Raw genomic sequence first — 26,019 nt, forward strand, 5'->3', positions numbered from 1 at the left:
TGGTAGCTTCATTGAAGGATCAGATGGCTTGTGTCATGATGGTCCTTTTTTAAGAGCAATTAAATTGAAGCAAAAAACAAAATTCAACACATTGATGGACAAGATGTATTGTATTACAAGATTTGATAGAGAGCGAGCACGACTAAATTTGGTTTTTCGGTATCCAATAATAGTGCAATCATCAATGATTAAATATATTCGTTTACCTATTATGGATGATGCCAACATAGATATCATGTTGGAAATTCCATTTATTCATCCTTCTATTAGCAATGTTGAATTGTATTTAGAAATGGAATCAATTTTTATTGGACCTGCCAAATATAAGGATCAATCCATAAGTTTTGTTCCATTTGCTCAATTGCCAACACAAGACAATGACACTTCATTAGATCATGCTAATGCCCACCATGCTAATCATCCAATTTTGCCAAGTTGTAGTGAACCTACCATGGAAAGGCAAGTATCAGTCATAAGTAATATTTTTGGATTTTTAAATTACAAATGTATTAGCCAATATGACAAAGATACAAGTGTAAATATAACTACAGTGGAACAATTGATTTATTCTAAATCTAACGATATATTCAAGGATATGAATGTGAATAATGAAGTACTTGAAGAAGAAAATGAGGAACGTGAAGAGTAAAAAGATTTTGAAGATGTCAACCTATAAGTTGATAGTACCACTATAGAGGTGCCATTTCATGAGCCAAACATGTCATTTTTCACCAATATTATCAAGCTGATGATGGTATTACTAGTAATTGGACACCACAAAGCCAAAGTTTTATTTGGAATCTTGATCTTGAGTTGAGGAAAGGTTTAATTTTCCAAGATAAGGCAGAATTGAAAAGAGCTGTACAATTGTACTCCATCAAGAGACACCAAAAGTATGAAGTGGTGGAAACAAAAAAAAAAAGATATGGTCATTGAGGTGTAAAAAACATCGGAACAATGGATGCAAATGGAAGATTCATGCGTATCAACATAAAAGTCATGGACTTTTTAAGATTACTCAATATGATGGCCCTCACACATGTGTCTACCTAAGGTTAAGTCGTGATCACCCATAACTAGACTCAAATTTGTTAGCACATGAGATTAAAAGTTAAGTGAAAGTTGAACTTTCGATTACAGTTGTAACTTTGAATGCGAAGGTAAGAGACAAATTTTGTTATGATGTTTCATACAAGAAGATGTGGCATGCAAAACAAAAAGCCTATACAAATGTTTTTGGTGATTGGGACACATATTATCGGGTATTACCTAAATTTATTGCTGCACTTGAAAAGTATAATGGAATGATTGTTATATGGCAATTTAAGCAGTTGCGTGATTCTACTGTTAGAGTATTTGAACTATTCCACCGTCTCTTTTGGGCTTTTTCACCTTTCATTGAAGGGTTCAAGTATTGTAGACCAATTATAAGTATTGATGCTACTCATTTGTATGGAAGATATAAAGGTAAAATGCTTATTGCAATTAGAGTTGATGCTAATAACTAGTTTTTGCCACTTGCATTTGTTATTGCTGAGAAAGAATCTTTTGATAGTTAGATATGATTTTTTACTTGCATTAGAGAGAAGGTGACTCAACAGAAAGAGATCTATTTGATATCTTATCATCATTGCGATATCCGTGCAGCAGTGAATGAGCCTGGCTCTAGATGGCAAGAACTATGGGCTTATCATCGATTTTGCTTATGACATATATGTAGTAATTTCAATGATAAGTTTCATAATAAAAACTTGAAAATACTTATGTATAAAGCTGGAAATGCACGTCAATTATGAAAGTTTGATACCATAATGAAAGAGATAGAAAAAGATTAATCTTAAAGCTTGAAAATGGTTAGATGAGATACCGGTGCAACAATGGGCATTGGCACATGATGGTGGTCGACGTTATGAAATAATGACAACTAATTTATTTGAGGTGTTCAATAGCGTGCTAAAAGGGGCTCGAAATTAATCTATCACAGCACGTGTACAATTAACCTTTTATCGATTAGTTAATTTTTTTAGCACCAAGCGGGGCTTTGCACTGGAGGCATTGACAAAAAGAGACTTGTACACTCCTCATGTTATAGCTAAACTTCAAGGTTATCTGGCAAAGGCCAACACACATGATCTTGTTCCATTTGATATACAAAAAAGAGTATTCGAAATAATAATTGCATCTTACGGTGAGAGAATGCAACGAGGTCATAACAAACAAGTTGTTTAACTTGATAAAAGAACATGTACATGGGGAAAATGTCAAATTTATAAGTTTTCCTATTTACATGTGATGGCTGTATGTGAAAGGTTCCCTATTCAACAGTAATGTTAATCATGAAGCAACACTATCCTACCTACCAAGCATAAAACAATGGAGTTTTTTCCTACACTAAGATAGAATAGAATCTTTATTCCCTAATAAAAGCATTTTAAGCTTATTTTCTTAATAAAGGTATTTTATGACACATCACCATTTTGATTTTTTTCTTTTTCATTATCATTGTTGCTCATATCTCTCTATAACAAAAATGAAAATCTTTTATAAAAAATGGAAATTAAAAAAAAAACTTTAAAACTCATATCTTTTTTAACAATGTTAATCCATTTATTGAGAATAAACTCAATTTCTATTTAGAAAACAAACTTAAAAGAAGCTCTGCAAATTTTAGGTTATATTTTGGAGTTGAACTGTAGAGCAAAGAAGGGTACAAAATATTAAAAAAGTATTTGATACAATAATACAATAAAAAATGTTGAAACTAAATTTTATTTATAACGAACAACATGAATGTAATCTATCCATATATAAGCAAAACTTGAAAACAAGGGTTTAAACGTGAGAATAATAAAGCAAAACGTCTACCTGACAATCTTCTCAAGAATTGCATAGTTATCTAATTGATAGCCATCTGTTGACTCAACAATAGCATGATAAAGTCTTTGAAGTTCTATTGAACTGCCTACCTGCAACAATACTATCACTCTGTCAAAATAACTTCACAGCCCTAGACCTAAAAATTGCCTAACACAATGCTGGTAGAACCCACTTAATCACAAAATTTTCATATAGTTACAAAGCAAATCAAATGAAATTCCCTTTCAACTTTTAGCATGTGTACATAATTTCATGAATATGAAGCTATATTCAAAGTTGTGCATTGCTTTCGATTAATGAAAGATCAGTTCACACAAACAACATTTAAAATAACATCAACTATAATACCCTTTTTTAATAAAAAGAAAGGTTACCCCGTCAAATCATCCCCTAAAGCAGATCTTTCTCAATCCCATGTTCTAATAATAGAGTCGAGCCTTAAACAACATATGCTTGAGTATGCATTGGAAATTCTTACAAATTAATTGATTTTTTTAAAATGGCACAATGGAAACAAAAGCAAATATACCAAAAAAAAAAAAAAAACAAGATATAGTAATGAGTCAGAGTCAAAGTAAGAGCAGTACCAATTATGGAGGATGATTCCCCATTCTGTAATCGGGATTTACCTTGCCCATTAAGACTATGCACTCTTGAATGCCACCCATCTTTCTTCTCAGAAATCAATTTCTCCGAACTTGACTATTATTGGCACTACTACCACTGCAATTTGAACCTCCAAACCTGGACAAGTCGCACTTTTCCTTCAAAAATTGAAAAAACTCTTTTGCAACAGAAGGCTGTAATGGGTTTTCATCTGAATCAACCCCAAGGAAAAGGCTAATAAGGAAACACAGAAGGTTCGTTCTGGGCATCAGCTTCTTGAGAGGTAGAAGAATAGAGCTGCAGGGGTTTAAGGTTTTGTTTTAATTTGTTTATTTTTTACATATTTTTCTTACTGACATGGAAATTTTTTTATTTTATAAAAAATGACATGGAAATGATGTGGCTTAGACAACCTTATTTAGAGAAATAAATTTAAAATAACTTTCATTAAAGAATAAAGAGTTTGAAGGACACCATCTTGAGAAAAAACTCGATTGAAAAGTGCATAACTCCTTCACTAAGAATGTACTGCTAAAGCCTGTTAATAGCGTGAGGGTTTTTGACTTCTGCCACTGCACACTTTTCCAACCATGCTGTATCTAGTTCTTTCTCTTCCACAACAATCTTGTTTTGTGTTTGAGTCTTGTCACCTAGTACCGGTTGTACAATCCCTTTTGGCTCGTTGCATTGGCATTGCCTACCATCAGTGTTTTCTGCTGGGTTGGAGAATGCCTTTTTGTTACTCTTGCATAGGTAGGTCTCGCATCCTCCTTTAACTTCATACGCGAGATAGGTCGAGTAAGGAATGTTTTTCGTTGCACATGTTTTGTTGCTGGGGTGCCATTGTAACCTTTCTCATATTTGGCCAGGCTCACCCTTAGCCTCCATCCATTCCACGCTGAACCATCCAAAGCCCTTATGACTAAGAGAGTCTCACGCAAATCTTTAAAGCGAAAAAAGCTAAATTTGCTACGCCTAAACATTTTCCTCGAGGAGAATGTAGAAGTCAAGGATTCTCCTGGGTTGCATGATCTTGCCCCACAGTTCTGTTTCCCTGCCATCAGGGTGGATATTATCAACAAAAACTGTTACCAACTTCCTTTTTCACTAATCTAACTCTGAACGTGATTGCCTGTTCTCCATTGATCGGTGCCATACCCATTCATTTTCTCTCTCTACCTTTCATCTCTCTAATTTTTTTTTTTTAGCTTCATTGTTGATTCAATTGTTATACATAAAGTTCAAATTGAAAAAGTTTCAAAGTTCATGGGAAAATGTTTATTTCATTATTCATCATAGATTCTTTTAAGAAATAATGATCTAATGCATAATTTTTTCGTATAATAATAATAATAATAATAATAATTATTATTATTATTATTATTATTATTATTATTATTATTATTATTATTATTATTATTGTTATTGTTATTATTATTATTATTACCAATTGGTTTATTTGAATTTGGTAGAATTTTTATTTAAGTTGTATGTATCAAATTTTATGTGATTAAATATTATATTGTTTTGCATTGCATTTTCTAACATTAATGATATGCAAATGATATATCAATTAAATCGTTAACCAAACATTTAGATCATGCATTTTTATTAAAAAAAAAAAAGCAACCTAAAAATATGGATGCATGAATTCCTTCCAGCATATGTCCCTCTTTCAAAACAACAATAGACGTCCACCATTTCTTATGTTTTTTTTTTTTGCTTTGGATATTATGACTTTATTATTTTTTTTGGATAAACTGAATTTTTATTCATCTAAAGTCAGCAAAAATCTGCTACAATATAACTATTCTACAACTCAACAAATAGAGGAAAAACAATTTCGCTAACAGCTTATTTTAAAAATTCTACATTCAGATTCCAATCTTCACTAAGTTTTTTGCTTATCATATCTCTTACAATATGTTTTATCCATGCAGCCTGTATTTTACAAATTCCTTGACTTTGTCCACCATTTGTGCAGTCGTCATCTCCCTTTGCTTGAATATTCTCTTATTCCTTTTCCCTTATATGAAATATATACATGCATTCCAAGCAATTCTCAATAGAATTGATATCAAAACTTTTCCTTTTAATCTGTTTTCTGTTGGGCTAAAAGCCTCCAATCCAATCACACCAGTGGAAGCGAAATCAAACACACAAGAGACAACAATTTGACGTGGTTCGGTCCAATTAACCTACATCCACGGACGAGAAACAAGATTCACTAGTTGTAGAGAATTACAAACATACATCAAATCATCAACCTCACTTAACAATTAATACTCATAAGACACTCTCAATCTCCTCTAGTCCTATGGAGTATTCTCAATCCAAACAAACACAAACCCAAACCCTTGTGCACCCTTTCAACATAACGAAACACATACCCCATATGCCCCAATACATCATATCTATGTGGACCCTCTCAATCTCCTCTAGTCCACTTACAAACAAACATACACACCCATAAGACGTAGAGCCCCAATACTCCTATAGGGTGTCTATCCCACAAAACCCTACAACTCTCAGTAGAGACTTCACCTATTTATAACCATATAAACTTGCCCATTAAGAATCTCTCTCATCTTAGAACTCTTTTCTTGTAAATTAAACTTGTCTATTAAAAATCTCTTTCTTTTTAGAATTCTTCTCTTGCAAGTCAAACTTATCTATTAAGAATCCTCTTTCTCTTAGAATTCTTTTTTTGCAAGTCTTCTTGTCCATCAAGCAATATTTGAAAAATCACAAACAAATCTCTAACAAATCCCAAACAAATCTTTTATGGGATTTAAGTCAATATTCTTAACATTTTCTGCCAGTTCAATTCTGTGTCCTAACTTCCTACTTTATTTTTATGTCTTAAAGACCTTTAATCAATGTAATATAGATGCATTTTTTTTTAATCAATGGTCAAATCAAATAGATTTGATATTATATTAACTTTTTTATCATCTTACTTATGCTTTTTCAGTTATAATTAAGTATGCTTGCAATCTTCATTAGATATTAAAATAATTGTGACATTATTCATTTAATAATGAATCAAATGGATTCTCGACCACAACAAAGTTAGCTGGAGACTTATTTCATTTTGTTTATTGGAGGTGTAATTGAGATTTCAAGGTATCAAGAGGATTTAGTTTGTCATTCTTTGTATGCATGTAGATTTTGTTGTTGGATTTTATTTTTTATTTTTCTTTATGCTTAATGTGAAGTTTATTGTACCTTTTGCTATGTTTCAATGACTTTGCTCCGATTTAGTTTTAGTTTGTTCTTTTTTCCTTACTTTTGTCATGCTTTTTGAATAACATTTTTAAGGTAGGGCATCGTATTGGATTATTGTGAGTTTGGAAAATATCTAAAATGGATTACGAAGAGCAAAGAAAAAAATGCCAAGAAAGTCGTGGAACAAATTTTTAGAGTTATGGTTTTAGATATTGGTGATTACTTTAAGCTTAAGTTGCTCTCAATTAAAGGTATTATTTTCTTGTCTCTATTAATTTTCGTAAATAGGAGTTAATTCAGTCATTCTTGATAAAAAATAATTTCATTTACGAAATTATTTCATGCACAACAATTTACATGTCTCTACTCCAAGCTAATATATTTTCGTAGTTGATTTAAACTTTATAATACTCTATTTTATTTTATTTTATTCATTAATGTTTTTAATTATTATATTATAATTTTAAATATTTTATTATTTTTAAATTAAATATCTCAAAATGAAAAACATGTACCCTCAGCAAAGCACAGGTATTTTTCTAGTATATATATATAATAGAGCTTTTTCTTTTTATTGAATTCAAATTTATCAAAAGATTGTTAAAAAAAAAAATTTGAGGAATGTAATTTTCCAACAAATTTTTACTATTGTCTCAGCAGTCTACGCTGGATATTAACAATCATAAATGATTGAATAGCATCCAACCCTGGGGCGAAGCCAAGGCCTTATTTTTCACAACTAGCAATATCATTTTCATTTTAATTTTTAATAAAAATTGAATCATGTTGCAGTCAATATATAAAATTACTATAACTCATAGCTACATTACTAATTTAAATAAAATATTGAAATTTGTTAAGAAATCTTTTGAATTTTAACATATATGATTTATTAATTGAATCTTATAATTAATCTATATATGGAATTTTATTTTAATTTTCTATTTTCATTTGACCACTTCTAAATAAGAATATCATAAATTCACTTTTGTTCTTCCTACTAATTATTTTTGTGAAGATATTTTCTTTTCTTTTTTCTTTTAAAGAAAACAGAATTATGCAAATGGGGTATTCTTTCATACCCCAACTGCGGCTTGCATTATAAACGGAAGTTGGATCTAGGGATCATCTATTCTTTACATGTATGTTCCCTAGACCAATTGGGCTGCAAGTACTTAAGTTCTGTGGGATTCAAAGGTCAGTGCATGAGTGGCAAAATAAATTCAATTGGATCAAAATTAATTTCAAAGCTAAATCCCTCCTGCCTGTTATCTTTAAAATAGCCTGGAATGCGTTTATCTATGGTGTGTGAAACGAAAGAAACAAGAGAGTTTTCTGTCGACATAAAGACTGCAGTAGCTTCATTTCGCAGTTTGTCAACATAATGACGTGTTTAAATTCTCTCAAATCTGCAATCTCCAAAAATTTGTTCAATCCTTTTGTTATCTAAACTAATACTCAATACATTTAATAGGTCATTTTAAAACTTGAAATTTGAACTCTTCATAAAACAAACTTGAAACTTGAACTTTCTTCTTGATACGATCATACGAACTAAACAACTCTGCTTGGGACCCAAAATTTGGGATGAATATAATGCATGAAACAAAACAAGCTTCGATAGAGGAATAATTCTACACTTCAACAACAAATAGGATAGGATAGGATCTTGGGAACATACCTTGGCTTACATCCCCATCTTCATGAATTATATCGAAGATCTCCATGATCTTCACCTTGGCCCTGATAAGATAGAGGGTAAAGTTGTTGAAGCAACAGACTCCACAGCTTCAGGTACTGTCAATTCATTTAGAAAATTTTCGTTCAAGGTACCAACAAAATCAACTGAACCCTCAAAAATCTTCACCACTGTGGACATGGAAGGCCTCCTGACATGTTCATTTTGTAAACACCATGTAGCAACCTTCATCATCTCCATGACTTCGGCTGCATTTGCCTGCATATCTTCGCTGCACTTATCGATTAGATCCACAAGTTGCCCTTCTTCTTGCTTTCTCCTAAAAAGCCTCAGTAAATGCCTATCTTCCTCCTGTAGAGATCCATCCACATTTTTTCGCCCACACAGAATCTCTAGGACCACAATACCAAAGCTATAAACATCTGCTTTCTCAGTGATGACAGAGCTTAACCATTCAGGAGCCATATAGCCAGGGGTTCCCCTCATGGTTGTTATGACTTGGCTTTGGTCTCTTCCAATTAGCTTAGATAATCCAAAATCGGAAACTTTGGCATTGAAATTCTCATCTAAAAGGATGTTTTGTGGTTTGATGTCTAAGTGGATTATCTTTTGGTTGCAGTCTTCATGAAGATAAGCTAGTCCCTTGGCTATATCTAAAATGATTTTCTTTCTAGTTTCCCAACCAAGAGCAAGCTCTTGATTTTTGTGGAAGATCCATTGATCCAGTGACCCTTTACACATGTACTCGTAGACTAAAAGCCTGGTAAATTTTTCAGCACAAAATCCAACCAAACTTACCAAATTGAAATGGTGAATGTTTCCTATAGTCTGAACTTCTGCTATGAAAGATTTCTTGACTGGACCACAGCCATCAAGATACTTCACTGCAACTTCAGAACCCGAAGGTAATGTTCCTTGAAAAACAGACCCAAATCCTCCTTCACCGAGCTTGTTGCTAAAATTCTTCGTGACACTCTTCAACTCTTCAAAAGAAAATCTAGTTGGCATTCCCGATATGCCGTCCAGATAATCCTCCTCAACCTCTTTGAACCCTTTCTTAATTCGTAGAAAACAGAAAGTGCATATAAGCAACACACCAGAGATACCTCCAAGAGTTGAACCCAGAATAACTGCCATATCCTGCCTTTTCCTTTGAGAGAACTTCTGTGATAAAGGATTGTTAGGATTCTCTGCACTTGGAAAATTCTGCACCTTTATAAAAACAGAGGTGTTGTAAGAATCATAAAAACTAGACGTCTTGAGGGACAATACTTCAGATAGAAAATGGCAGTAACCATCTATCTGTATCACAGCTTTGCAAGAACAGTTCTTTAAACAGACTTCCTTACAATCTTCTATACTCTTGTTGTTATCATTACTCGTGAAAAGAAATGCGTCATACTCATAGATGCCCTGGAGTTCGAGAAGACTCTGATGAACAGAAAGCTCACAAGAAATTGGTAAAATTGCAGAACACCCAAGATCCCGTCTATTATAATTTATTGGCTTAAAATAAGTTATTTGGCTTTGATTTGAAGCTTCAGGGCAATCGCATCCCACTTCTAAACAAACGCCATATTTTCCACATGCCAATGGATAACTACATCGACTAATTCCAAATAGATCAATCCCTACCCATTTCGATCCTCTCCATTCATATGCCCTCAAGTAACCGTCACTTCCCAACTGTATAAAATTAGCCGAGTCTGGCACGGAAAGACTCCTAACCTTTAAAGTCTGGTTGTATTCAACAGAAGATGTTCCTGAATTGTTTTCTTCCAAGAAAAGTGTTCTGTAATAGATTTGGGAAGGATATACATCCATGTAAGCAGTGAATCGACCATCAATGATTGCAAATGCATACAAACCTTCACTTGAATTGAATGGCGATACACTTGCCCTCAATGTCTGCCCAGGCACTAGCCTTTGACCAAGAACTAAAGAGTCTGTTGGGTAGTCAAATGACTGCCAAACCATCTTGTTGGTTTTGTCAAACAGCATGAGGTTTCCCTCTGCACTTAAGTTTAACCTTGAAACAGACTTACCTGATGCGTTTGGGGACCAAACCACAGCACCATCTCCATCTTTCAAGATAAGACTACCTTCTGGAGTGAGCTGCAATAGTGCCTGATGCTCAAGTGGATTGTTTCGATTAGCGGACCACACCACTTGCACAGAAAAGCTGGAGGAACTATCACCACCATAACTGGTCTTGAAGATGGAAACAGCAAATAGGCAACTCTCACCCACCAAGCTGCAGTGAAAGCCACAGACAAACATCCCATTGACAAGGATCGGCTTCACACCGGCGAACTCCCAGGAACTGAAGTCAGATGAGAAATTGCTTCTCCAGGAATTCGGTTCATTGACATATGATGGGTAGTTTATGATTTCAGCGTTGATCAAAAGTGATGATGGAATGATCAGTAGAATCCGAAGTATGATCAGAAAGTAGCTACAGGTATTCCCATTCATGGTCATTGCTCGGAGGAGGCCAATGGCTTTCTAGGGAAGAGTAAATTAGCTTCAGAAATGGCGTCAACTCAAGCTTGACTAAACTAAACAAAACAATACAATTCATGCTATCAAATTTCTTAATAAAGCACCTAGAAAGAGAACGAAAGTTTGAATAACTACTAGTAATTTTGTTTGGAAAATTCATAGAAACGAGAAGAATGCTGTTACTATCTTCATGAATTGGAAAAGAAAGGAAAATGACATTGATCTGCAAAACGTGTACGTTGTGTTGAAAGAAAAAAATCCCTTCTTTTCTGGCCAAAAGGAGTTAAGGAAAAACTAGAATTGCCACTTCAAGAACGCTTGGATAAATCCTTTTGACTACGGATGGATGTTTTACTATGGACCAGAAGAAATGATATATGTAACTAAACATACACCTATGAATAAAATTTAAATTAACTAAAATTTTATGAAAGAAGACTAAACATGTTTTTTTTTTTAATGATAAATAAGAGGAAAAAAATATTAGAATGTTAGATCTCAAAATTCATGTATTTACATTGTTTTTATAATTTGTGTATTTGTATTTTTAAAACACCAAAATTATCATTTCAAAATTTCATTAACAAGCTAAATGTAATATTTTTTATTTTTATTAAAATTATAAATCATAATTCTGTTGTGACTATTTCTAATATTTTAATAAATTTTTTTGAAACATTTTCGTGTTTATTACATTGTGCTTAAAAATATTGGTCGATAATTCCAGGCCAGCTGCGTATGCATCAAGCAAAGAGATATTAGGATGATGAAGCATTAAAAGTACTAAAAACTTCGGTCGGGTCCACCATTGTGAGCATTAATATTCGGACGGGATAAATCTTTTTTTGTGCCATTTTATGTGTGTTGCCGGGAAAAAATTTGTATGGCATGGCATGTCTGGTCAAATTGACCACATCGACAAGTTAAGGCCATTTCTTAACAATTTTAAGGATTTAACTGTAATTAACATTTTATGAAAGTAATGAATACTTGTAATTGAAAGTAGAGAGACTAAATTTAGCAAAAATCGAGGAATAAAAAATGGGATGTCAACCGTGATGTTTTGTTTACTATGATAGCAATTGGCGTTACTGGATTGATATAATTTTTTATACTTAATTGTTAGTTTTCCTCATACCAGTAAGACTAATTTCTTTGAGTGAAGATTGTGATAAATAAAAATTAAAATTAAAAGTTAAAATTAGACATGAAAAAGTTTGGATGAAATTATTTTGAATTCAGATTATTTTATATTTAGATTTTTTTTAATAACAGTGTCTTTGAATTCAACTTAAAATAACTTTGTCAACTAATAAAAACGAAAATCCTTATGTTGATTTTGTCAATCTCTAATCAAATCAAAATTGATAGATGAGAAAAACTTATTACACATAAAATTAATAAAAAATTAATCAATAATTGATTAACAATAAAAATATAGCTACACCATTAATTTAAATAAAAATATTGAAATTTGTTAAGAAATCTTTTGAATTTTAACATACGTGATTTATTAATTGGATCTTATAATTAATCTATACATGGGTTTTGATCTTGACTTTTTATTTTGATTTGACCACTTGTAATTGAGAAGTTCACAAATTCTTTGGTGCTCTTCCAACTAAAAATCAACGACAATGGACGTCATGCATGTGGAACAGTGGAAGTGATGGTGAACTGTTGAATGTTGAGTTAATTTAAACGGTGGATATAGAAATTGTAATGTGAAATTGAATTGATATTTGAGCAAAATTAATTGTCTGATGTATATGTTAGATTAGATAATTCACGTAAAATTCCAATATTTTTGCGTGTTAAATGTGTTAACATCATCATCACACAATTACGATTGGACACAAATTCAAATCCACTTAATTCCATAAGGCGTTAATATTTGTCCGAAATTATCCGTGAAGGAAGGAAATGACCAAATAATAATAGCAATTGAAATCCCCTTAATGACGGATGTTGGTTGAATTAGCAAATGTGTTTTTGTTTTATTGTTTTGAGTTCGAATTTATTGAAAAATTATAAAAAAATAATATTTTATAGATTCATTAAACATGATTTAAATAAATTTATTTATATCAATTTAAAAAATACATTAAATAAAACTTAAAAATTGAAGGGGTTTTCAATTGTTATTGTTATTACTGGGTTACCCCACTCCGCCTGGATGCAGGGTATTTTTCAGAAGTGCCGTAATTGATCGGGTTCCTTGACCTATGAGAATGAAAGATTGACTCGGCATTGTTACGAGCAAGACGTGAGGAAATAGGTCTTGACAAAGCTAAACAGTTAATAAATGTTGTTTTCTTGTCTATTTTTTCTTCTTCTTTCTTCCCAATCTTATGTATTCCTTCCATTAAAAATTTTCTTCTTAAATTCCAGCTTATAAACGAATAATATATAGAGAAACAAAGGCGTGATTAAAGTTAATCCTACTATGGCTTTACAATGGGAAATTAGAGCTGCAACCATACTAAAATCTCTTTTAAGAAAGCATGGGAAGGAGAAGAAATGATTAAGGAGTAATTTTTGTTATGAAAAATGAGAAAGAATCCCATTTTTTATAAATAAAAAAATTATAAACGGTTATTTAAACCAAAATTTCACTTTTTAGCGCATGCCATTGAAGTTATCATTTCGATTATTTTTTGAATTACATACAGAAATCAGCATCAGGGTCATATCGTCATGCAATCACTTGGTGGTTGACACGGATGGTGAAATGGTGTGTGGGTATTGCTTGGTAGTTTCTGATATTTCATTTTTCGAACGTTGGCTAATAAGATGTTTCATGACAAGTACACGTGCATGTATAAATGTATTCATGTATTCATGTATGTATATTATTTTGTTGCTCATAATTCTGTACGAGCATATTAAACACATAATTAAGGTTGGAATTTGGAGTTGTCTGCTTGTCGTTGGTTCCTTCTTGGAGATATCAGAATCACACTCACTTTCCTGGATACATGGAGGATCCTAGAGAAGAAATTTCCTAACCATCTAACTGAAACGAAGTTATGGTTTTAACCAACGTGACAGAAACAAATTACTTAATTTTTTGTATATTTTATTTTCATCATTCAATTATAAAAAAATTATAATTTAATCATCAATATTTATAAAATTTTAATTTTTATTCAATTATTAAAAACTATAAAAACTAATTGAATGACTTTTCACATCTAATATATTTTACCAAAAAACATTCATATAATTTCACATGTCAAAGGACATGGACATGTGGCATTATCAAATTAAAACAAAAATTTTGAATTTTATCAAAGAAAAAAAAAGTTTAAAGGGAATATCCTCTTGCAATTTTTCCTCACTCCTCTCACTAGAGAAATTTGCCCAAATGACTATATCAAACATTTTAGCTACTTCATCATGGTTATTTAAGTTCTGCATTCTTGTTGTTTTCCCAACCCCCAACGTGCCCCAAATCCCAATTCCTTTCAATATGTCATTTCTCAACAGCTCCATTAATACTTGCTCCAATGGCCTCTGAAGGCTAGGAAATCCTTTGATCTCCGGCGCATTCACCTTCAAGAAGGGTTCTATAGGTTTATCAACCAAAAAATCTCCTGTAAATTCCCCCTTTTCCACAAGCTCTTGAATTTCTTCACGCATTTTCACCAGTTTTGCACTATAATTTGATCGTTGCTTCACATGTATGTATCTGGATGATAGCCTTCTATGATCTTCTTCAATTCGAACTTCTAATTCTTTTGCATTGTGAAGAATCTTGTTAACACTCCGTAGCCATACATCATAACAGCAAGTAGTTGTCTTCATTTTATGTTTCTTGACTTCCCTTTCATAATCATCCCTAAGAGCCTGCAGCCTTTCTACTTCATGTCTCAACATTTCGTAGTTGTTCTCCATAGTCTGTGATAAACTGACTTTGCTTTTAGCATAATCAGTTAAATCTGCCCCAGCTTGGCTGATAGCTCCCACGAGACAAGAAGATATTATGTTATCGGCCATGAGGAAATTAACTTGATCCTGTAAGAGCAACAAGGAATTCACATGGTAATAAAGTTAGATCAAGATGGACAAGTGTTACTTTCATAAGAAGTTTTGTTTGGTCCTGCACACCTATATTGATATTTGCTATTCCTTTAACTCCCTACCTCCAACCAGGTTTTCAGCCTATGTACGCATTACTCCAAATATATATAATTCAGGGATGGAAACTGATTCATGCACCTTTTTACTTCCTTCCATAGTTTTGCTGTTAGTTTTATTTCCTTTTAATTTCTCATTTTCATTTATTGATATGAAACTACTATGTTCAATATATTCCCTGTAAAATTTGCTAATAATATAATTAGATTAACCTATAGGACCAAACAAAAAGCAACACCTCATGGCTTAATTATTGCAGTAACTTTTAAAATTGCAAGCAGCATCTCCACAGAAAACAGATGCAACCTAGAACAGAGTTGAGATAGATTAAGGATGCAGCTAACCACCTAAGGCTGGAAGACTCAACAATTGGAAACTATATATACTTGCTTGCCATACTCTCTTCTTCCTTCCGCCTTGAAAAGCTGCAAAATATGAATCCAACAATTACAAGGGTTACAAATTTGAAGCCTTTTCCAGCTCTAAATATCTTCCATTCAAGAAGCCTAGAGAGACAAGATGCCACTAACTTGTTGAATTTTTGTTCTTGTTCAAAAACTGAGTTAACACTGAATCAGAATAACAGTGACTCAAAGAAAAAAACCTAGAGAAGAAAGAAGGTTGGTTTCACAGACATGCATAGAGAAAGAGATGAGTGAAGTAAAATCACCTGAAAATCGTCGTGGGAACTGTTGTAAGTTCTGCTCAGCGATCAAGTCACTGTTGTGAGAGATGAGAAGGTACTGTAATTGGTCCAGACTGCCAGAGTTGACTTGGAGGTTGGCACGGATGGTGGGATGGTGTGTGGATAGTGCTTGGTAGTTTCTGATATTTCATTTAAATGCATGTATTAATTTCTTCTAAGGATCCACCATGTCTGCTTGTCGACTCGTTGGTCCTTTTACGGAGATATCAAAATCACAATCAGTTCCCTGGAGACATGGTGGATCCTTAAAAGAAATTTCTTGACTATCTTACTAAAAGGAAATAGAAAGGAAGCGAAGGCTTTTTTATTAAAGAAAAAAAAAAAAAAACACTCCAAATCTAAAGAGGTTCTATTCGCATTTCCTTTTTTTTTTTTTTTTTGTCTCTATGTCTTTTTTTTCTTTTTAATTTTTTTTAGGTAAAATTATTTAATGATTTCTAGTATAATATTTTTTGAAAAAACCTTTTAAAAGTGTTTGAATCAAAATTTATGAAAAATTATAAAAAGATATTATTAAAATTTTTATGAATTAAAAAAGTTATTATTAAAAAAATTATATTTTTAAAATTAATAAAAAAAGTATTTTTATTATTTTGATTTTAGAGAAAAATAAAATATTATGAAATCCTAATTAAATATTTTATCTTTTGATATTATGAAAGGCAATGAAAAAATATCAAGTTTGATCAACACATAAAAGCTAAAACTCTTTAAAATTGTACAAATAATACAATTGAGTACTACATAATTTTGTTAAAATTTAATATGTTAATTGAAAAAATCTATCATGATATGTAAATGAAGAGACTTTTTCAATAAATTCAATTTAGTTAAAACTAGTATAAAACTTTAATTATCGATAAAAAATATTTATTAAAAAATAATAAATTTTAAATTTATAAAAAATTATATTTATTATTATTTATTTAATTTAATTAGAGTCTTATAAAATTTTATTTTTTAAAAAATAAAAATAATAAAAATAATTTTTATATTAATTTTAAAATTTATAATTTTTTAAATAATTTTTTCATTACATTAATTCATAAAAGAATTTAATAAAATTACTATAAAATTTAATAAAATTTCTTTTTTTTTTTATTTTTTTATAAAGGTTTAACTTTTCGATGATAAATTTTTGAAAACGTTTGAAAAAGACATTTAAATAATTTTATTTGTAAAAAATTTTGAAAAAAAAAAAAAAGAAATTTGAAGTGCATTTAAAACCCCTCCTAACCTAAACCAACCTAAGGGACCCCCAACTTGTTAAAAGTCAAATTAATTATTGTTACGACTAAAAGAACCCTTCAATTCTTGGGCTATATTTTTATATACCCCAGTTTCAGAGTTTGAGGATAGGAATTGGATTCTCTTCCATGAAGTTCAAAAACATTCAGCTAGCAGTCTCGACTTCAACTCCGCTCGCATCTTCTACTTATCTCTTCGACAACAACCAAGACCCAATTGCTTTATATGCGAGCATTTAATCGATTTATGGGCTTCTATTCTTGCAGGTGAGTTTACTAATTCTTCTTTAATTTCTTCATCTCTTTGCTTATCCATCGGTTTATAACTTTAAATGCGAGCATTTAAATGCTTGATAAGCTCTCCTTCTGATTTATGTGTTAGGCTTTATAATCTATTCATCTTTATCCTTGTTGAAGATAAAACAGTTCAAATTTACAAACAAAAAACAAAGTGCAAGACATAAAAAAGAAAAAAAGAAAGATGCATGCATATATGTATGTTATGCATTCAATTTTTAATCATCATAATTATTTTAAAAAATTATTAGATAGATTGAGAAGTTTTAATTCTACGAGAGAGATTTAAATTATGACATATATCTTTTTTTTAAAATTAATTTTTTATTTATTTTTTTAAATATATATTAAGGAATATGTGTTATTATCTTAATTTTATAGGTGAAATTAAAAAGCTTTACTATCAATGTATTTGATAAAATTTTAATTATTTAAATAAATATAATAATTCATTTATTTGTATCATATTTATTTCGTATTAAATATGTCTTAAAATATGAAAATTATAGGTTAAATTAATATCAACATGTTAAATATCAACCTTTTTTTTTTTAGATTTTGCTAAATCCATATATAATTTTAATTTTTATTAAAATTTTAAACTGTATCATTTTTTTATTTTTTTTCATATTATTTTTATATTTTATTTTTATATCATATTTAAAATTATTAAATCTATTCATTTATGTCCATGCTTTAAGTGGGAAAAAATGCTCACAAGACAGGTGCCCTGTTAGAGAAGATGATAATATATTTTATATCTAATTCCACAACTACTGCATGACAATGATCTTCTCTATTACGTTATTCATGCTTATCGACGTATATTTTTCAAGGGTTGGAATTTTTCTCTTGTTTACATTTATAAAGACAACAATTTTTATGAAGATTTTTTTAACAAATTATGCTTACGATAGTGAATTTAATGTTGGTAAGTTATTTTATCCTCCTCTACCTTAGATAGACTGTTTAAAAGAATACTTCAAGATGTTGCATGGATAGGGCCCATGTAGTATCTGCAACGAAAAAATTATATATCTAATATAATAATATTATTATTGGTCAAAACAGAAAGTTTAACAAGCCTAATTAAATGACTGATGATGTAATTTATTTTATACATTACTATATATTTACAAACTGATAGAACTTGAATATTATAATTTTAAAGATTTGAATTTCAAAATAACTTTTTAAATTCTAAACTTAATAAATTTAGAATAACACTATTAATTTAATATTTCGATGGGTATTTAAATGGGTAAATAATAATAATTAGAGCCTTCTCAACCTGTGATTTGTTGATTGTCGATTTTTATTTGTTTGCTGGTAAAAGGAAATGTTTCTCAAGTCATACCCATAGTAGTTTTGGAGTTTATTCCAATTTCTGGTTTATAGTGCAAATGCACATGTTTATGCTTAGCTTGTTGTAATTCTGATGAGAAATGATGGTGATAGGTGTGGAAGAAAGAAAAATATACCATACCTTTTTATTGCTCTGAGGTCAATTTATTTGTTTGAAATATTAAACTGCAAAAATATTTTTCTATGAATATCACAGAAAAAAAAAATACATGGAGATTATATATCTTTTTATAGGAGTAGTGGTAATTAAATTTAACTTTTATTTCTCAATTGCTCAAAGTTTATTTGGTCTATATACATGATGAAGGAGATTACATTCTACTCTTCAAATTGTAATTGATGCTTTATGAACAGAGTATTTTGTTAGGCAAGATCCTTTGGAATTGACTGAGAGCATACATAATACTTCAGTCAAAATGCAGCAGTCTGTTCCTAAGGCAAGTGGGTCAGGATTGCCTAAGCTGCGAAAGGAAGAAGAATGGGCTGCCAAAGAGATCCATTTAACGGATGATAAACATAAAGTGTCTGAGCTACCAAAATCTCCAAACTGCTCTTCATTGATTGCATTGTATTTGCAAGGGAATTATGAGCTGACAGCTATTCCTGCCCTATTCTTTCAGCGCATGGCCCTTCTCCAAGTATTAGATTTGTCCCATACTTGCATAAAATCTTTGCCAAAATCTCTTCCCAAGTTGGTTTCATTAAAAAAGCTTTTGCTACGAGGTTGTGAACTCTTCATGGAACTATCACCTCAGGTTGGGAAACTTAAAAATCTTGAGGAGCTTGATCTTGATGAAACTCAGATCATGCATCTGCCAAGTGAGATTGGAAAGCTAGTCAAGTCATTTGAGAGTATCATTTTATCATATCTGTGGCAAAAAGAAGTCGAAATCAAACTTTGTGATTCACCCTGAGATAATATCAATTCTCTCGCAACTTGCTGAATTAAGCATTGATGTGAATCCTGCAGATAAGAGGTGGGATGATTCGGTGGAAGCTGTTGTGAAGGAAGTATGCAACTCAAAAACATTGAAGACTCTTAGCTTGAACCTGCCTAAATTCCAACTTTTAGATTATTTATCATTGATATATCCTTCATTGTCACACTTTAGTTTTACGGTTGGCCATCATAAAAGGAGAATCATATCTCGTGTACCTCATGAAGTTGAAGCAGAATTCAGAAATTGGGATAAATGCTTGAAGTTTGTGAATGGTGGAAACATCCCAATCGAAATAGAAGCAGTACTCAAATATTCGTCTTCGTTTTTCTTGGACAACCATGCAACCGCTATGAATCTATCTGAATTTGGGATCGAGAATATGAAAAGGCTAAAATTTTGCTTGTTGGCAGAGTATAATAACATGGAAACCCTTATTGATGGAGAAATGCATGACGAAAGAAATGAAGATGATCAATCTGAATCTGACACTGGTTCTGCAGAACACGTGCTTGAATCTCTAGAATATTTGAGCATTTATTACATGAAGAATTTATGGAGTATTTGGAGAGGACCAAATTGTTGTGGATGTATGTCTAGGTTGAAATTCCTTGCGCTGCATACATGCCCGCAGCTGAGACATATTTTCTCTCGTACTTTGATTGAAAATTTTGTCAACTTGGAGGAGATTATTGTTGAGGACTGCCCCCAAGTCACCAGTCTGGTAAGCCGTGCGTCTGTCAAGCCAATGATGTCAAATAAATTTCTCCCCAGTTTGAAAAGATTGCTGCTTCTTTACCTTCCAGGACTGGTCAGCATTTCTAATGGTCTATTAATAGCACCAAAATTAGAAAGCATAGGCTTTTATAATTGCCCGAAGCTTAAAAGCTTATCAAAAATGGAATTGTCAAGCAAAACTTTGAAGATAATCAAAGGAGAATGTCAGTGGTGGGAAGATTTGAATTGGAATGAAACAGAGTGGGGAAATCGGCCAGATTATCTGATGCGTATCTTTTCCCCTATCAGTAATGAGAAAGATGTTATGACCCAATTGATAGAAGACAGGGATCTACTTGAAGCTACCATAGAAAATGAAGGCCAACAACAAGGTAATGTATCTTTTGAACTTAGTTTTATTTTTTTTATTAATCATCTAATTTATTAGCTTATTTGTGAGATCAATTAAATTAGTACATGAACTTTTTATTTTCTGGATAACATGAGTCCTGAACTTTTTTGTTTTCATGATAACAAGTAAAATTTTATTATCGTCCTAAAAATACTAATTGGAAGAGACCAAAGCCAAGTCATAACGTAAAAGAAAAGTTTGCTAACATCTGATGAGAAGCGAAGATTTTAACATTGCTTATTTTGAATATTGGTAGATGATGAAAAGTTGCTCGAAGTTTCAACACAAGATCAAAAAGGCCAGTGCTCAGGTAATTCTTCTTTGCAACCCTTATGAGACGACTCTTCTTGTTTTTGATGTCCTTTAACTCTTTTAGGTAATTACGGTTCATTACTGTTAGATTATAAGGAGAGAATAACGGGGACAGACGTGACAAAGTCTCCTTCGTCATGCATACTTCCATCCAATCCATTGACTGGACAGACGTGACAAACTCTCCTTCGGCATGCATACTTCCATCCAATTCATGGAGTGGAACAGACTTGACAAAGACTCCTTCGTCATGCATACTTCCATGCAATCCTTTGAGGACGTTTGATGTAAGTATCTATCAATATACAAAGCAATCAACACAACATACATTGTTTTATCTTACAATCTTTTGTTTAATTTGGGTTTTTAGTTTTACTGTCTTAACGGTCCATTATTCTGACTGGAAATGCTGGATCTCCTTAAACCACGAAATTAGAAGCCTTAACTTGACAATTTGTTTGGCCAGTTAAGAAGTGAAACCCTATTGTTTGTGTACAACTTATTCAAAATATTCAACTTAATTTAGCAATTGAACTATTTTGATTGTTTTTGCTTGTTTCATTGTAAAATTTTTCAATACTTGGGTCCTAATGACTTTATTATTTTATTTTATTTTATCTAGATTACCTTTTTCTTTTAAACGGAAAAACTGTGTAAATCTTGGATATACATACCCACACAAGTATCATAGCCAAGCGGCCAGAATTTTGTTACATTTTGGTCCAAAGTCTAGATTTGATCCTCATATTGAGGCCAATCTGGCCGAAATAAGGCGGATTGGTGCCGCATTCCCTTCCCGTTCTCAATTTCTCTCTTTCCTTCCTCTGTCTTTCTTTTTTTTATTGCATTTTTTAAAATTTTACATATATTTTATGCTACTAAAATTTTTTGAATCGGAGACTTAATTCAATTGCTTCATGAATCTGGAACTTAAATTCTTTTTTGTGTGTTGTGGGGCAAAAAAATTTTCAAGATAGCATGGCATGTCAAGGTCAAATTGACCAAATCAACAAGTTCAGGCCTTTCCTTAATAGTGTTAAGGATTTAACTGTAATCAACATTTTATGCAAGTAAAGGATACTTGCAATTGAAGCAGAGGACTAAATTTAACAAAAATAGAGGAAACAGAATGGGGATGTTAATAGTGATGTTTTGTTTGCTATGATGGCAATTGGCGTTTCTGGATTGATACAATTTTTTATCCATAGTTTTAATTACGCACAGGTAGTTATATCTAATTACAACTCTAAAAAATAAATTATAGCAGAATTCTCTGATTTTATAGACAATCCTTATAGTGACGAGCATGATTATAATTTATAGTTATCCTCAAGGATACCTTAACCTTGAACAACCGTAATTTGAAGTGTATGTAATTTGATTTTATTAATTTGAGTTAAATCTTATTTGTCAGCCTTGATTTTCCATTATCATTACACTTAATTGTTCTAATTGCAGGCACCAAAACAAGCATTGAGCTTTTTTCATCAGAGAAGAACAAGAGGCTAGAAGATGGTTACTTTGATCAGGCTTGAGAAATTTGTGAAATAGACGTTGATGAAGATGAACCTAAGGCCAAAAGAAGGTCAGTTAAGCTTTTGTATTGATGTACTCTGTGAAGTAGACATTGCTGTTCTCTAGTGTTACTTATACCTATTACCTTTTAAGCATTTTTATCCAATAGTAGTGCCCTTCACTTCCTTAAACCGGAAGGGTTACTTTGCTCTGTTTGCAGTCCACGTTCCTCCAATGTAAAACGCCTTTAAATGTCTTTCAGTCCTCACACCTAGGATGAAATTGAACTTATGGAAGTCAATTATGCAAGTGTTGGTTAAATACAATTAAGGTTATGGGTAAGGTTTTATGAAGGAAAATTTTAATGGAGTGGTTTAACATTTTGCAGCAACTGTACTGAGAATGAAAACAAGGGTGTCATAGGTTCTGTGAGCGAAACCACGAGAGGGCGTAGAGTTGAAGATCGAACCAGAACCAACAGTGAGGTATCTGATGATTGTTATGGATGGAGAAAATAAGGAAAGAAATTTATCGAAAGTCCCCATCCAAGGTGATTACTTCACCTAATATTGTTAAGGAAGTTCTGAAGTTGCTAAACAGTTTTGTTGATTTAATTATTACTTTTTCCGTGCCTTTATCTACTCTGTATAGGAACTACTTCAAATGTTCGATGATGGGTTGTCCAGTGAAAAAAAGGGTGAAGCGAGACTACCAAGATACGAGGTTTTTGATCACCTCCTATGGAGGGGTACGTAACCGTGGCTGTCATAACATGGAATTGTATAATTTGTACACTCGACTTTGTAATGATCATAGGGCCAATTACGTGGAAGACACTGCTGAATCAGCTAAGACGATCGGCCCTACAAAAGGTGGGGAGGCGGTATCCTTCCTTGATCATCATATGATCAATTTTGATGCAAATTAGAGAGCAATGATGTTCATTGAATCTCGAATCCTACATTAATAGGAATGATTTTATCCTCTCTGTTTTGTAATTATAAGTTGATGGTTAAGACCTAAATCAGAAAAGTTCACGGTCATATCCTAAATCATGTTGGAGTTTACAACTATTTTTGCAGCCTGATACATCATTTCTCGTGAGTGTGTGTATATAAATGCTTAGGGAGAAATAAAATGTGAATCTGAAAAAAGAATAAATGAGTTATATCATAAATTGTATCATAAAGAGCGTAGTGGTGGAGGAATGTCCTCAACTGTTCTGTTTCTCTCATTTGGTTGCACTGGAAATTATGTCAGAAACATTAAATATTCAATGCCTAAAAAAACGATTGTTTGAGAAAAACTGTTAGTAATGTCTGGTGCATTTGAAATTGACAGGACCCGAAGATGTATTTGAAGCATCAATACAAGATATAGGTGTACAACCAGGTAATTAATTCTTCTGAACTTTTAAGGTTTCTAATTTTTTTTTTCCTGTCAACTAAGTCTAGATGCAGATAGAGAAACACAGCTATATCTGAATGATGAATTTTTCTTGAAATATGAATCTCCCTAGTCATACTACAAGTTGAGGGTTAATATTAAATAACAAACCAAAAGGATTGCATGCACTTGAATTTGTGTGGGGCCTGGATAATCCAATCCATGTATTGACACTTGCTAGATTTATTTATCCTCATTTTGCTGTTTATTTGGAAAACCAGTGTGCTTCTATTGATGCATTTGAAATTGGCAGAATATGAAGGTATTCCTGAAGCTTTGATTCGAGATGAATCCCAACAATCAGGTAATTATTCAATTCGGGTCTTTGAGAGGATGTTTTATTAGCATTTCCTAGTTTAATCCAAAGTTACTGCCATTTAGTCAAGAGCAGAAAATCAGCTGATGTATATTCTGCCATTATAGAAAGTTTATGCTACACATTTTAGGAGTATTGGTGACTAAATTATAAAACAACATGCTATGCATGCATGTATGCCTGCCAAACATTTTTAAGTATTCATAAAACTTGTTCTCATGAAACTTACGAATTCTTAGTCCAATACCTCTTTGGCAGCAGAGCCACAACCCTCAGAACTAGCAATCAGAATGTCAGAGTCACCACCTCCTTGTATTGGAGGTACTCCCTTGAGTGAGATCCATGACTGTGATTTCAAGGAACAGGAGCTCAAAGATGACTCCAAGAAAAGGTATAGATAAAACACTAGCACTTTACAATACAAGTCAACTCAACTCGTTAATCAAGCCTTGTCCCAACTCCCAAGTCATTTCATGCAATAGATTGTTATGTTGCAGAAAAACTCTGTCAAGATTGAAGGAACTAATCCGAGTTAGGCATGGTACACGCGTGAAGGGACCTCCAGACGATCATGGCTTCTTTTGGAGGAAATATGGACTAAAAGAAATCCTCGGCTCAAAATATCCAAGGTTTGAGAATTTTCCTTTTGTAATGAATAAGAACAAAAGCATAATGCAAATCTATAATCTATATATGTATACATATTAAGTAATGCTCCACGAGAATAATTAGCAATTGATATTTGGTCCATTTCAATTCTAAAGCATGCAGTCTTTTGGAAGAGTCCTAAAGGCCTGACCTTATCTGTTGTCAACATGTCACTGGTTAAAGCTTTCCTGCCTGCAATTCATAAATTTTCCGCATATTCTTGCCATTGAGCTTTGCCTGACCTCATATATACTAGAGCATGATGACAAATTTAACTGGATTTAGCTGTTCTTTTCTTCTTCTATCATTGAACGGTTAGCTGTATGACCACTATTAAACATGTAAAATCCTAGCTTAACCAATAACCGTCCTTTTTTTCATTACAGAATCTATTACAGGTGCACCTACGGAGATGTGCAAGGTTGTCCGGCTAAAAAGCAAGTTCAGCGATCTAATGACGACCCAACAATCTTTGAGATCGCTTACCACGGAAGGCACACTTGTACTCTAGGCTCACATGTGGTGCCTTCTCTGGGACCCTTGAAAAATCAAGACCAAGGAACCTTTCCTGCTTCGTCAACGACATCCGGTATTACATACATATTGCCCCAGGAGCCCAACTCCAAGTCCAAGCAGGATGAACCCTATCGTGCGGTGAAACATTGACAATTGAACCTCCGTGCCTAAGGTCATTTAGTGGCGTTCAACTTGCTACAATATCTGTTTTAGATTTGGATTTTTTTTGCTCGGTTTGTCTTTTGAATCTCCGAACCCAAAGTCATTTAATTTGACTTAAATTAAATCTGGCAACTAATAAAAGTGGATAATTCTAAATTTTAGTATAAAATTTAGGTCATTACATGTTTTGATAAAATCAATGTTACGATGCGGATTATTTTGAATTTGAGTTATATATAATTTTGGATATTTTAGATTTTTGAATCAAGTCAATTTAGGTTTAGTTAGGTTCAAAATTTTTTTTTGTTGAGCTTTTTATTTTTATTATTATTTTTTGTAATGTTCATTTTGTCATCTCTAACCAAAATTG

The 26,019-nt window shown here is 32.2% G+C and overlaps 2 protein-coding genes and 1 pseudogene across 3 annotated transcripts; 2 read left to right on the plus strand and 1 right to left on the minus strand.

Moving 5' to 3' along the window:
- The first annotated feature begins 957 nt into the window (after positions 1-957).
- Positions 958-1,508, plus strand: LOC149516912 (uncharacterized). The gene is made up of 2 exons (XM_089765230.1): positions 958-1,041; positions 1,161-1,508. The coding sequence occupies exons 1-2, from the start codon at positions 958-960 to the stop codon at positions 1,506-1,508; spliced, it is 432 nt and encodes a 143-aa protein (XP_089621356.1).
- A 6,692-nt stretch (positions 1,509-8,200) lies between these two features.
- LOC111313244 (G-type lectin S-receptor-like serine/threonine-protein kinase SD2-5) lies at positions 8,201-11,059 on the minus strand. The gene has a single exon (XM_022913911.2). The coding sequence runs from the start codon at positions 10,889-10,891 to the stop codon at positions 8,444-8,446; it is 2,448 nt and encodes an 815-aa protein (XP_022769646.2). The 5' UTR covers positions 10,892-11,059; the 3' UTR covers positions 8,201-8,443.
- A 6,066-nt stretch (positions 11,060-17,125) lies between these two features.
- LOC111303594 (uncharacterized) lies at positions 17,126-25,907 on the plus strand (annotated as a pseudogene). Its single transcript, XR_016345258.1, has 12 exons — positions 17,126-17,272; positions 19,022-20,714; positions 20,991-21,044; positions 21,135-21,219; positions 22,518-22,631; positions 22,950-23,111; positions 23,213-23,433; positions 23,903-23,953; positions 24,261-24,311; positions 24,582-24,714; positions 24,821-24,952; positions 25,358-25,907. The product of XR_016345258.1 is annotated as an uncharacterized LOC111303594 (transcript).
- The last annotated feature ends 112 nt before the right edge of the window (positions 25,908-26,019 follow it).

This window comes from Durio zibethinus, chromosome 9 (genome assembly GCF_047325235.1).
Source record: "Durio zibethinus cultivar Kanyao isolate XHJ-2024 chromosome 9, ASM4732523v1, whole genome shotgun sequence".
Taxonomy (NCBI): Eukaryota; Viridiplantae; Streptophyta; class Magnoliopsida; order Malvales; family Malvaceae; genus Durio; species Durio zibethinus.